The sequence below is a fragment of the Miscanthus floridulus genome, chromosome 13, assembly GCF_019320115.1.
Source record: "Miscanthus floridulus cultivar M001 chromosome 13, ASM1932011v1, whole genome shotgun sequence".
Lineage (NCBI taxonomy): Eukaryota > Viridiplantae > Streptophyta > Magnoliopsida > Poales > Poaceae > Miscanthus > Miscanthus floridulus.
The window spans coordinates 27,922,757-27,937,917 of record NC_089592.1 but is presented as its reverse complement, the minus strand read 5'-3'; the positions used below and the strand labels follow the sequence as shown (position 1 = coordinate 27,937,917).

Here is a 15,161-nt window from a genome sequence, read left to right as displayed (position 1 = left end):
CACAAAGATAAGTTCTACAGGACCACCTATACTGGAAGAAATGCAAGAGTGGGTGGCCAGGTTACATCAATGAATTGGACCAAATGTTTCATGGTGTAGCTGTTGATGGCTCCACCTCATTTGTTCTAGGAAAAAGTGTCACTATGGATGATGAAGTGGACGAGGATCCACCTAACAACATTGATGTGCAGACCCCAGTGAGCATCAGTAGCCACAAGAGAGCAAGCAACACAAGCACCACTGGCTCTAGTCCCAGCAAGAAGTCCAAGAGCCCAGCAGTTAGGAGCATGGACAAGTTCATGAGCGAGAATGCCAGGATTCAAGCTGAGAGGAATATGATGTTCGAAGAAACATTTGGAAAACAAGCAACAGATTGCCTATCAGCTTGCCCAGCAGAAGGAGGTTGCCAGAGCAGAAAAGATTAGGTATGTGCAGCAGTTAGCTCAAGAGTGTGGTGTAGACGAAGGAAACAAGCAATGTGTGGTTAAGCTAGCTGCAAACATCATTAAGTCAGTAGACCTAGACTTCTGAACAATTCATCCTAGATTGAGAAACCCTAGGTTCCATCCCTTCTTCAACAATTGTATAGGACCAATAGATGGCACTCACATACCATGTGTGGTGCCAAGTGATAGGCTGGTTTAGCACATGTGCCGCAGGGGCATGACAACACAAAATGTGATGGCTGTTTGTGACTTTGACATGAGGTTCACATTTGTTCTTGCTGGATGGCCTGGTTCAGTACATGACATGAGAGTGTTCAATGATGCTATGACCAAGTACAACCATGTCTTTTCACATCCACCCACAGGTAAACACATTGCTGCTGTTGCATTTGCAGCTTCTAGTTGAACTAGTTGAATCTTACAAAACTGATCCATTGTGTAGGAAAAATTTACCTAGTGGACTCTGGCTAGCCAAATCGTTCGTGTTACCTTGCGCCCTACAAGGGAATCAAGTACCATCTTCTGGAGTATCGAGACGCCCCGGAGGCGCAAGGTAAAAAAGAGATCTTCAACTACATACATTCTTCTCTTAGAAATGTCATCGATGTCGTTTGGTGTTTTGAAGATGAATTGGAGGATTTTGTTGCAAATGCCAAGTTATGCACCTCATAAGCAGAGCCAAATTATTGTTGCATGGCACTACATAACTTCATTAGAACGAGTGGAATATTGGATAGGGACTTTGATCATTGTGACCATGATGAGAACTACTGGCAAGGGATGAATCTGCAACGATGAATGCTTTTCGTGACTCGATTGCCCTTAGTTTGTTTAATAGATCATGACAATTGGAATGGTGTACTTGAAATGTAACGTGTGTTTTTAATTTGTATAGTTGAGGACAATTGAATTGTGTACTTGAACTATTCAATAATTATGAAATAAAATGTAATTTTTTTATGGTTTCTAAACAATGCCATGCATGGCATCAAAGGCGAGCTGCAGCAAGGGCGAGTAGCTCACCGAGCAGCTCCAAGGGCGAGCAGCTCTTGCATGCAACCTGCATGGTTGTGCATGCATAACATTAATGATGTAAATCAACTATTAAATAAGGGCAAATCAGTCTTGTATTGATATGGTGCTAAAATTTTGCTATGGATCTAAACACCTCAGCATAAAGTCAGAATGGCAAAACTTTAGCACCACCCAATTTTTTTTTGGCATGGCTGATGCATCTAAACACCCTCTTAGCTATTTATTCAGGGTAGCCAAGGAAACAAAGTGAGCTGAGCTTCCGTAATGCATGCATGCACTGCATGCAAGCTCTAGGCAAGCACAACCAATCGCAAACTCAGTGGGGGCAAAAGTAGTGCCTAACGCAAATAGGCCTCTTTCGTTGTCCTACACTCAATTCTCGTATTTTGAAATTCTTCGACTCGTCTCCTTGATGTATATATAATTCCTAGCTCCACCACGGTTTGGCGGTCGATTAATCCTACCATATGGCTATATCTATAATTAATATCTATACATATCTATATATAGTACGTCCACACAAGGAATCATATATGTATAATAACCTGTACTATATGTCGACGGCACTGCAGCAATAAAAACTGCGTGTTCTGATTGCACTGTAGCATGCATGGACAGACAGGTGCACCAATGCAGCAGGAGCTCATTGATAACGCTAGCTAGGAAGCTCCTGTACGTGGCTGTGGGTCATCAGCGCGTACAGCACTGTGACGACGAACGAATCAGCAGCAAAATGCATTCATCGCGGCCGCAGGAGGCAGGACTAGAGCAGTCGATCAGCACGTGATTGGGTTTTCAATTCTACGTACGGCCTACGGGAGACTTGGGAAGAATCCATATGCCCTAAGAAATAAGTTAGCGACTATTTTACCACATACATCTGAATATAGTCCTTCCGTCCACAAAATAATACAATTACGAGATCCATACCGGTCAAACTAATTTAATTTTGATCAAATTTATAGTAAATAACATTAACATTTATGTCTCCTAATAAATTTATTATAAAAATATATCCTATAACTAATCTAATGATACTTATTTTGTATCACGAATGTTAAGATATTTTCATATAACTTTAATAAAAAATCAAACAGCTTGATTCCTTGAATAACGAGAACTACATTCATTTGTAGATAGAGGGAGCAGTTATTATTCAGAAGCCGTCCAAGGCCTCTGGCACTGTTCATTACTTTATTCACTTTCCTATGCGCCACTATTAGTACTATTTTTTCTTATTGATTTTTTTTCTGTTTATCAATCAATGTTAATAAACTGTTTATTACCATTTTCTTTGCTCTTCCTGTTCATATATACTTTTGTTCATGTTTTTTTTCACTGAATATTATCCCACGCAGCAGAGCGCGCGTTATGTGCTAGCTAGTCTTTATGACAGACTATCTTCTACCCTGCTATGATTTTTTTTTCATGTTTGTCAAATAAAAAAGTTCCCCTTAGCATGTTGTGAGCACCACCTAGATGCCTCTTACTCGTTCAATGTATTTATGTGCAACGACATGCCATATATACTAGTACTGTTACAGTAACAACACGGTCCAACCTCATAATTAAGCAAGTGAAGGCAAGCCCCAGCAGGTCTTGCATTGTCTCTGTTACTCTGTACGACTTGGCAGCTAGCAAATAAAACAATCGACCCCAGTCCAACACCGTAACGGAACGCCAGTTCATCTCTCGTACGTCGTACCATGCATGCTATAATTGGCACTGTACACACCAGTCTGAAGACGTCAGGACACACAGGCATTATTTCTGCTTCGCACGCAGGTCCCATCTATTCCTATAGTTAGGTGGTATTTACCTACAGGGGATAAAGTTTTTGGGTGTCATCAGATGTGATGTTGATGTTTAGATTGGAGGTAGGGTGGATAAATTGGGGATAAGAAGCAAGCGCCTTGTTTGTTTGGGCTTTATTGACTTATAAGTCATATATTTTCAGTCAACGAAGAATATTTTTCTCTCACACTAAATCAGTCAACAGTACTTTTAGTCATGACTTATCGGCCAAACAAATCCAAACCAACATGCCAAAGAACAGTGTGGCAAAGACAGGAGGACGAAGAACAGCACGGCAATGACAGGAGTTAGGAGGGCGATTGAGGACAAGATTAACGAGTAGTTGGAATTTTTTTAGACTCTCGTCAGTTACAAAATTCTCGATCCTTCTCTCACAGCTCTCCACATCTCATATACTCCGTTACACGGCCCACTCCCATCCAGTGCTCGCGGACGGGCGGCACAGGTTCAAACCCACTCCGGACGACGGATGAAATGTTGATCACTTGTTACATGTACATTCTTAGTACTTACTTATATATATGAATTATCAAGATTGATTAATAACTCATGAGCAGGGAGTGAATTAAATTACTTAAAATTCAACTTCTAAATTATGGCATCTTTTGTAACCTTAGCAAAAATTATGCAAAAGATAAACTATCTAAATGTACAACTACGGTTTTGCTAGTGTATTGCTATCTCTACCGCAAAAGGAGTAATGTAAACAATATAAATGCGGAAGCTAAAGAGCAACGTAGAGATATGCAAACTCCCGTCGACGACTCCGGTATTTTTATCGAGGTATCGAGAAGCGCGTAAGTTTCTCACTAGTCCTCGTTGGAGCCGCTCGCAAGGAATCCCTCGCAAGGGCCAAGCTCCCGGTCGGGGTAACTCCGTGGATAGCCTCGGGCCTTCCCCACGCGCAAGTGGGTCTCTGACGTGCCTTCCAGCAAGCCTCTCCCGAATGCTCCCCGCCGTCTTCACTATCAAGCTTCCGGCCGAAAACGCCGCGGGCCTTGTTCCCTCCAGTACATGGTGGCGGCCACACCATAAACACGGTTGGTGTGATCTCGTAAGACTACAAACCCCTTCGATGTACAATAATGGTGCGCGCAAGCACCGGGTAGTAAGAGGTTTGCAAACCTCACTAAACACTAGGCCTAAACCTAGAGCAAGCGCATAAGCAGTGATCTAATCAATCTAAGCACTTCGCAAAGCACGTATGCTAATCACCTAATGAAATACTAAGCACTATGCAAGTGGAGATCACTAAAATGGTGTACCAACACCCTAGATATGTTTTATCAGCTCCACATAACTCAAATGGTCAGTTGGGGTCTATTTATAAGCCCCACTAAGAAAGTAACCGTTGGGGACGAAATTTCGCTTTTCTGCTACTGGCCGGATGCTCAGGTCGTCCTAATCAGATGCGTCCGGTCGTCCCGACCGTTAGAGCCGCGATCAACTGATCGGACGCTGCCAGCGTCCGGTCACATGCCACCGGACGTGTCCGGTCGCTATTTCGCTGCTCTGGAACCTTTCAGTACTCGATCAGACGTTGTAGTCCTACGTCCGGTCGATTTGCCGCCACCGTCCAGTCAGTACTAGATGTGTTGTCGGTGATGATGAACAGTACCATCGGTGCGTCCGGTCACTTTACTTTTCAGCGTCCGGTCGCTGTTGCTGACGCCTTGTGTTGCTGAGCCTCTTGATCAGAGCGTCCGGTCGCTATACCAGTGTCTGGTCACCTCTGTGAGCTCATTTCTTCGCGATCTTGCGTCTGGCTTGGTTTCTATCTTCGTACTTGGACTTTGCTTGATATATTGGGTCTTCTCTTGTGCTTCTAAGATCTTGCTTATGGTGTTGATCATCGGATCATCACATCGCCTTCGTCCAAGTCATGTCTTGTACCCTATTAAACTACAAAACAATCACATGCAAATTTATTAGTCCAATTTAGTTGTGTTGGTCATCAAACACCAAAATCCAAAGTAAATGGGCCTAGGGTCCATTTTCCTTACAAGCATGTCATTTTCTTTACATATGCCATGCTTTTCGCAAATCTCATAAATGCCTATTAAATTCCCTTGTATCCACTAAATATTTACGTTGGAATAAGTCCTCGATCTGAGTACAATCGTACTCACAGTACTATCATTAAGCTTTTTACAGGCACTTCAGACTTGGTGACCAACCCAAGCCGATCGAGCCATGCTTGGTGAAGTCGAAGGTTTAGCAGATGATGGGATGGGCGTCTCCAAAGCTGTAGTTACTCTGATGTTTAGCAATCGAGCGTAAGAGTGAAACTAGAATAGTGGGTTTGTAGGCTTAGTCGGTTTAAGCTTCACCTTGTATCCTGTAATCTCCATCTTCATTTCATGTAAATGTAATCACGATGTAAAGTTTTTCAATAAATTTCAATGTATGATCTAGAACTAAGTAAATCTTTGATGATTTGTTCATGGAGTGAAATTTTTATAACCTGATCCTACGAGTACAACTCGTGTGAGAGGAGGTTGCCTGTAGCAACTCCAGGACCTCGGTATGACCCTGGTTAGCACCCCGTCAGTCGAGAGGATGACCGGAGGTTCTAACTTGGTGGGCCAAGGTAGAACCCTTGCGGTGGCTATCCCTCACAAGGCTCGACATAGGCATGGCAGTGCGGGGTTGGCAGCATGGTGGTGTCGCTGGCTAGGGGCGGATGAGTGGTGTAGTGTAGGCAGCGTCAGCGTGCGGGCGCAAGGAGCTTGGGCTAGCCTGGGGCCGGTGTGGTGGGCGCAAGGGTTTCATACGCGGGCGCTTGGCTACGCCAAGCCTGCGAACACGCTTGGCATTTCTGATCGTGGGGGCCATGCGGATGGGGTGGCATGGCTCGGCGTGGGGACCGAGCGGTAGTTCTAGGATGGGAGCAACGGGGCCGGGGATGAGGGCACTGGACGTGCTTGCGCGCAGCTGGACGCAACGGAGGCTAGGAACATCGGTGCGGAAGCGTGCCTTATTGACAGAGAGGACTTGTTACCGTGTGTACCCACAGGGAGATAAAGGAATCACCGATGAAAAAGTGAGAGGGGAGCAAGAGCGCTAGAGTCGCCCTTAATGAGCAGACATGCATGTCCACCAATTTATATCCTCCTCCACTACTGGATCGACCCATCAAGTGCGCGACAATCAACCATATGCGTTAGATGGATAAATCTATACAAGACACATCTGAGGGTGGAGATTAGAGGTGGGTAGAATAGATTGGGGGTGAGAGGTATTTCTAAATTCCTTCTTCTTTTATATTATAGATAGATAGATAGATAGTGGTAGATAAAAACTGTGTGTTTGTTTTGTTTGATAACCTCATAATTTATTAGATTTTAAAGAATACTCTAATAGAAACTATGGGGAAAAAACAGTAAGTACGACCTTTAAGTGGAGGTACATAGTGCAATATATATGGTTCGATGATTTGGTTAAAATTTACTTTAATCCATAATTTTCATAATCCCTGCTTTTACAACAATGCTTGTCAGATCCACTTACCTAGGCTGCATAGCATTCAGCCTAATCAGCTGCGCTTGCTGAAGCAGCGCTATTATTGCTGCTAGATCACTAGATGCAAGCCTTCAATAGCTACAGTGGCTACGAAAACATTCAGCCACACAGCCGCAGCCACAACAGGAAAAGGACAGCGGAGCGGAGCCATTAGATTTAGTAGAATTACATCGACTTTATACACTTTGGAGTTTGGATAGGTGTTTATATCCAATAATTAAAAAACCCTACTTTCTTAAAAATTACATAGCTTTTGCCTGAGACTGGACAATCATGCATTGTAAAATGGAGGTACGAGGAAGTCATGAATAATTAGAATGTGATTAAATGTATATCCATGTACACAGGCTCCGTTCGCTTAGAGGAATTTTAGAGGAATCTGGAGGAATTTGGAGAAATTTATGAGGGGAAAATACTGTTCCGGATGAAAAAAAGAAGCAGATCAAGCCAGGTTTAAGGGCACACGAACGGGGCCATATGGGGTGACAAAATGCTTTAGTGCCTTGATGATGCTATAGAGGACAAAACAGCAAAATCACATTTGCATTCGTAAGAATATAGTTATTCAGTTGGCCGGTATTCTTAACAATATCTGTCTCATATACATACTTAAACACAGCAAAATCACATTTGCATTTCGCTAATGAATATATCTATCATTTGTGCATGGATGGTGTATTAATTAATTGTCTATAGTACATGGTCGCATATGCAGCATGTACCGAGTACCATATATAGCAAGATATATAGCCCCCGAATCATTGATGCTACAACTACTTTTAGTCTTTTAACAACGTACAACAAACAGTCTATATATGGAAGAGACATCGTTCGCAACGCGGTCACTAACTGTGCACACATATATTTGACAAAAAAAAAATCCTTATACGTTGTAAGATAGCTTGGCTAGCACACATTTTAGTGTCTGTTGAATAATGGTAACCCAAGAATCTCGCTGCTTATAATAATCTAAAAAATCGATCTACTACATCTGATGACCTGTCATTTTTTTTGAATAAACCAATGTTTAGCTAAGTATTTTAAGGTGTACTCCTACTAGATATACAACACCAGTCTATCATATGTTATATGGTCAGTTGGCCATCAAATCTCATGTTATAAGCAGGACTAGTAAAAACGGGGTCTAAGTTGCATTGGATGAGCTAGCTGTTCTTATAATGTGCCATATGTAACCACTATTTACGACAGGGGTGCTTCTACGTGAACAGTGATCTGAAGCAGGAGTACTGCACACAGTGCGCTAGCTGATCTACCGCTCCGTACGTACTGTAAATCCTCATCTCTGTGAGCACTAGGCACAGGCACAGGCACACAGCTAGCCCCGGCCCGGGTCTTCATAAATCTCGGTACGGACAAGATAACCTGCAGCTGACTTTATCTTCATTAACTTGAGTACGGTGTGAACACGAGTATAAGTTTGACAAGTAAACAGCTTGTTTGGTTGAGCAAGTTCGGCTTATTTTTCCAGTCGGAACAGTGTTTTTCTCTCACAAAATTTCAGCATAAACAGTGTTTCCATCATAAACAGTGCTTTATTTCATCCTAGCCGAACACTCTGAAAGTCCATTCTCACGTGGTGTGGTGTTTAGATATAGGGAGTAAAGTTTAGGGATGTCATATTGGGTGTCATATTGGGGTGTTACGTGAGAGTGTTCGGATAGTAATAATAAAATAAATTACAGAAGTCTTTAGTAATCCGCGAGACGAATTTATTAAGCCTAATTAATTCATCATTAGCATATATTTACTGTAGCACCATATTGTTAAATCATGGACTAATTAGGCTTAAAAATTTATCTCGTAAATTAGTCACAATATGTGCAATTAGTTATTTTTTAGTCTATATTTAATACTCCATGCATGTGCATAACCATCCGATGTGATAGGGAGTAAATTTTAAGGAAATGAGCTAAACAAGGCAACACAAGTTTTATTCTCATTTAATAGGTGCAACCACCTAGTAAAAAGTCAGGGTTCATTTAGACCAATTAATTTTTTTTATAAGCTGAAATAGCAGGAAAGAGAGCTAATAACTTTTATAAGCTAGGTGATTGAATAGTTCAAATGGACTATAAGCTGGGTTGTTTGGGTTTAACTAAAGCTTTTTACCAATTTCCCATTACATTTTGCTCACTTCTAGGGTTTATGTTCTATGCGATCTCACGGCCTCAATGGCCTGGGATAGTAGGAATGCCTTCTCTACGTTCGAATTGACGACCGAATGGAAAAGGGTGGGCAGGACGAAGGCAAGCGGCGTTTCGAATTGATGACCGAATGGATAAGGGCGGGCAGGACGAAGGCAAGCGGCGGGGCAGATCTGCCTCCTGGGGGAACAATTGGTGTTTTCTTAGTTGAACATCAGTTGTGTTCAACATTGTGTTCCCACTAGGTCAGAAGAGTTGTGTTATTTGACTGACAGAAATCTATACCTTTTGTTTCAAGAACGAGCATGGTATATTTTCATGTAAGTTAAAAATTTTAATTTTTAATTAAATCAGCTAGATAATCAAACTTATTTTGTAGCAGAAGTAGAGCAAGTATGTTAGATAATATTTGTATTTATCTATATTGATCATCAGATAGGATAAATAGGCTTCAAGGTGAAACTGGAAATAATTCTATGAAAATTATGTATCATCCGTCTTTTTGAGCCAAAAATTTGAGCTCCTTCTTCACTTTCCAATGTTTTTTCAATAAGCCAATCAATCTGTCCATCTATCTTTGACCTAATTAGATTTTTGAGTTTATGTTTGGAAAATATAATATTAACAAAGCATTTTTCTGATCATAAATATGTTGTTCATTTCTTTGATTGGTAAAATATGATATAAAAACAGATACGTCAGTAATTGTTGTATTTCTGAAACAATGTTGTCAAAAGGTATTCCAGCAAGAGTACATGAGGTTTAGCCAAAACAAAGCTATTGATTTCTCACTAGAAAGAGGACAAAAACTTTTGTGTACATGGATGTTCTACAGTTATGACAAAGGTATGTTAAATTAATTTATTTATTTTCATGTTTGATTACATTTATGTCTTATCAGAATTAAGTATATTCATGTTATAATTTATTTCTGCTAATTGTGCCATATATATATATATATATATATATATATGAACAGTGCAAAGCAACTTGTTTTATGGTATTAAAGATGGACCTTGAATCTTAATTATCTACATTATTTATGTAATAAAATCACTAAACTCAATTTAATAAATCATCAACTTGTTCCTATTTATATCAAATTACTTGCTATAGAAAAACATACATATCTTTTATTTTAATTATACAATTGTTTTTTGTAATAATCACACGTGCAAGTATGTGAGCCTGCAAAACCATAGGCACGTGCGTGCCGGGCCACTAGTAAATATAAATAAGCTAACGAGTAATAATTGCACCGAAATTGATCTAGTGTGTTTATATATACTTACCCGCTCAAATTAAAAGGGTTTCGTTAGTCTATAGCTGAACCTAGTTTTCACTGAATTAGCTTTGACCTTCTTTTATCACAATTCAAGAAACTCACGATCGAGGCAGATAGAACGAAGTTACCAGCTATTAATAATCTAAATATATACCATCAATTAATAATAATCAGCATGTTCGTTTGACTGTGGCTTGTCGTAAACGATCACAAATTTTCAGCTGGAACAATATTTTTCTCCCACACAAACCAACCAGCAGTACTTCTTCACGAACCAACAATGATACGAACCAGCAAACCGAACAGTCTGAATACTTGTCCCAAAATTAAGGATGAAGATTCGTAGTAGTGGACTAGTAGTAGAGCAGCATTGTTACACATGATGAAGCTTGCAGTATAGTGGGCATCGAAGGAGGCTAGATTACAGACAGACACCCTGGCATGATTTTACATGATGAACCGCATCGCATCATATCAAGAAGCAAATGGATTGGAAATGAGTATCCATCCTTAACCGGAGAGGGCGCTGGTGTTGTAGACGAGGAGGGCGCCGCCGCCGAGGAGCCCAGCGAGGGTGATGGCCCAGATCAGAAGCCCAGTGGTTCCTGTAATAAGGTCCAAGGATACGTACGTACCACATCACAAACTTTTGTTTTTAATTCCATCCAATGTATTAATAGTGGAAAATATGGAAATATAGGCCATGCTCCCTCCATCCCATAAAAAGAGTCGCTATGAGACTCGTGTTGGTCAAACTTTCTTAAATTTGACTAGATTTGTAGAAAATATTAGCAATATTTATATAACCAAATAAGTTCATTATGAAAGTATACTCAAAGATCTATCAATGATACTAATTATATGTACCATAAATATTAATATTTTGTTATATATACCTGGTCAAAGTTGAAGATAGTTTTTTTTTGGAATTTAAAGATAGTTGATTTTATGGCAAGCGAGAATGACTTTTTATAGGACTGAGGCAGTATATGCTAATATGCAGTGAGTATATATACGAGGTTAACAAATCACCGTGACGAAAGTATTGGTTTAGTAGTTCAACACGAATATATATATATACACACACACACCACGATACATATGAGCAGGGTGTCGTGAAATTATTATTAAGAAAAATACAACAAAGGTCGGTTAGTTGTGCAAATGCATGCTAACTGAAATTTAACAACCGAGCATATGTTGTATGAGCCCTTTTACAATGGTTGAAAATGCTTCCTGACGCTTTCTGATGCCTAGCCAAAATAGCTGTTTTTGTTGATTTTTATTCATCAAGGGCAATATGGTCATTGCGAATCCCCTTCCTCCCAAACCGCACGCACCTCACTCTCTCACTCACCCTAGGCCGCCGCCATCGCCCTACTCTCTCCCTCGCTCTAGCCGGTGCCGCCGCCCTCGTACGATGTCGCGCCGGTGGCCCTGCCTGCACTGCTCTCTCCCACAACCTCGCATGGCGCCGGCCTACCCTCCCCCTCAATCGTCGCCAACAAGGAGACCGTCGCTTCTCCCTCCTCCTCGGCACCCCCGCCTGACGCACGCCCTGCCCTCGGCCCGCTACCAGGGTGATCTCGCTCCCTAGAGAGATCTCCTTCCCCTGCAGCCTCCCCTGGCTCCGCTTCTTCATGACGACGGTACAGCTTTTCTCTCAGGCACACGCACATGTTGGAACCCGAAAACAGTAACACTCTGTAGTTGCATCTCCGTGTGACACGGCCACTGAATTGTACATGTGCTTTTTGATTGGGTAGCCACCATGGTTCCAAACTTGTTTCGTCTGAAATTGCCTCACTGTTTGAGTGGCATGAGGCAGGTACATGCACTTGCAATGCTCCGCCTTTTATATCTGACATTCTGATATGTTTGATGATTTTTGTTAAAAATGAGCAGCAGTAATCCGGCTATTCTCTTCAATCACCAGTGCACCCACATTTCCCACCCAGAAAAGGCAAATATATATATGTGGAGTAAGCAGCAAAGTCTAATTTTGAGCATGGACTTCTAATGTTGCTACAATAATAAATGAATAATCACTGGTTGTAGCTATCTCTAGGTTATGTAATACATGAGGCTGTCACCATTGAATTGATTGCAAGATGAAATTTGGCACTCAACTTGCTATTTCGGCTAGTATGTTTTGAATAGGTTATCAACCTGAAGTAATTACAGTAGTCAGGAAAATGAGTATCTCGTCCTTGTGGCTTTGCTTTCTTAAATGAATCTACTCCTATGTTCGTCCTGTTCCTGTGCAACCAATGGAGATCAAGCTAGGAGCAACCATATATTTCTCCAGGCTCCCTATTGATTAAGCTTCACATGCCTTTCGTCTGTACACAGTGGAAATCGAAGCCGTATCTAATGGATGCCGACGGACGGCCACATCCCGCGTAGATCCCCTGCAACGGAGCGTCCTCGGCGCGTACAAGTCGACGATGGCCACAGTGTGGCGACATGGTGACGCGCTGGGGCGTGACGCTGCTGCGTGCTAGCGTTTTCAGCCCGAGCGAGGACGAGAAGCACCAACGCTACACCATCGACATTCGGCAGAACTCATGTCTGGCCTCCGGCGGCAGAACCCATTCATCGACTCAAAACATTATTTTTACAATGGATTTACCATTTTATCCTTGATTAAAATAAATAACTACGAAAAAGAAATTGTCACTCTTTTATTTAAAGTCCTAATCCTCTCAACTTTGGAGGCGTTGGAAGGCGTTATGGCGCATATGGGCCCACCGACGATAGACACATCCAACGCCTCCCGACGCCTCCCTCATTGACGCCTCTCAACACCTTCCCTCATATAGGCCCATTAATCATTGACACAGCTAACGCTTCCTGACGCCTCCCCAACCATAGTAAAAAAGTTCATGTTGTATACATGCATGGCCTGGCTAGAAAGGATATATAGCTACTTGCTTGTATGAGCACTGTATTATTCTGGACAAGTGAGTATAGAATTAGGGGGTGTTTGGTTTCACCTCCTAAACTTTAGCGGTTGTTCCATCGGATGTTTGATACATGCATGAAGTATTAAATATAAACTAATTATGAAACTAAATACACAGATTGAGATTAATTTGCGAGACGAATTTTTAAGCCTAATTAGTCCATGATTTAACAATATGGTGTTACAGTAAACATGTGCTAAAGATAGATTAATTAGGTTTAATAAATTCGTCTCGTGGATTACCGACGGATTCTATAATTTGTTTTTTATTAGTATCTAAACACTCCATATAACACCCCATATAACATCCGATGAGACACCTCTTAAACTTTAATCCATAAATCAGACACTTACCACCGACGTAGACGTCGCCGCTAGGAGACCAATCATTCTCGTTGTAGATTGGGCTGCAAATTGATTGCCAAAAACACAGTCGAATCAACTACTAATTAATATAACATTCACACAGTTATGTACTCGTGCCTCTATACTCTATTCTATGTCCTAGGTGTAGAATATTATTCTACACCACAAGACAAAACTGAGCAGAAAAAAATACTGAGTAGTATTGAATCGCGTTCAGGGCACTCAGTACTACACCCAATATCACGGAAAAAATACTGAATACTACTGAAACGCGACTATTGAACGATATTGAATTCTGTTCAGTATAACAGTTTGGTGTAGAATAGTATTCTATACCTAGGATGTAGAATAGCGCTTATATATATATATATATATATATATATATATATATATATATATATATATATATATATATATATATATATATATATATATATATATGTGGATTTGCATATTTTGAATTTGGGCTGATGATGGGCGGCTCTCACCTGTATCCGTCGACGTTAGCGCCGTACTTGTCGACGAACTGGTACACGCCCTTGCCCTGCATCCATCATGCCATGCGTGTGCTTAACTATAGAACCATGCATCAAATTTTGCCTCTCTCAATGTTTATATAGGGCATCAAAAAGAGTCTTTCTAAAGTTCATTCATTCTCTAAATCATCATTTAGAGAGAGCTATTTACATAAAAAAATATTTTCTACATCTTTCGACTCTCCAACAGTTTTTTCACATCCTGTGCGTGCTGTAGAGAGACATTCTCGCTCTCTATTTTCAGCTAGCGAGAAATCTGAAACAAGAGATGTCTATATTTTGATAACTAATTAAAAAAGTTGTTGGAGAGTAGTATTTCGTACCGAAATCTCTATTCCTATTAGGAAGGATATAGAGAGATCGTTGGAGTTGTCGTTGCTCTTACTGTGTATTTGAAATCTCTGATGAATTTAATTAATTATTAACAACATATATGTCCGGTTGTAAATCCAACCGGGGCCGGCTTTCGAGACACGAAAGTGGCTATAGAAACTAAGTGCTCACCTTGGCCTTCCTCCCGGAGGCATCCCTATCGACGGTCAGGCCACCTCCAATCCCTGCACATCCACATGCATGCACCTCACAAGTCAGAACCAAACACACACACACACACACACACACTCAATTAGAGCAGCTTAACGATACACAGGAACAACGCATGGCACGCACCGAAGGGCTTGTCGGTCTTGATCTTCTTCTTGGTGCCGCAGACGACGGCGAAGGAGGAGGCGCGGCGGCCGAGGGACGGCAGGCCCTGCGCCCTGGACGGCGCCACCAGAGCTGACGACGAGATCATGGAGGCCGCCATCGCTGCTGCTTTCCGCTGGTGGTGCTAGCTGGGTGGTGCTTTGCTGATGGATGGATGGATGCGGAGCCCCCAGGTCGTTAGCTGCGGAGCCAATATACCTGTGGCGCCGAAACCTGACAATAATGCCCGGGAGGACAGGTCCGACGGCCGGCGCGCCACGTGGCGGGACGCGACTCGATATCACTGGCCCACAACGTTATCCTCTGAGGATTTTGTGT

General features: G+C 41.6%; 1 protein-coding gene across 1 annotated transcript; it reads right to left on the bottom strand.

The window, feature by feature from the left end:
* Positions 1–10,556: 10,556 nt before the first annotated feature.
* On the bottom strand, positions 10,557–15,024 carry LOC136502084 (photosystem II 10 kDa polypeptide, chloroplastic-like). Its single transcript, XM_066497570.1, has 5 exons — positions 14,805–15,024; positions 14,640–14,692; positions 14,088–14,143; positions 13,588–13,640; positions 10,557–10,873 (listed from the first exon to the last, which is right to left on the bottom strand). The coding sequence occupies exons 1-5, from the start codon at positions 14,941–14,943 to the stop codon at positions 10,779–10,781; spliced, it is 396 nt and encodes a 131-aa protein (XP_066353667.1). The 5' UTR covers positions 14,944–15,024; the 3' UTR covers positions 10,557–10,778.
* Between the last annotated feature and the right edge of the window lie 137 nt (positions 15,025–15,161).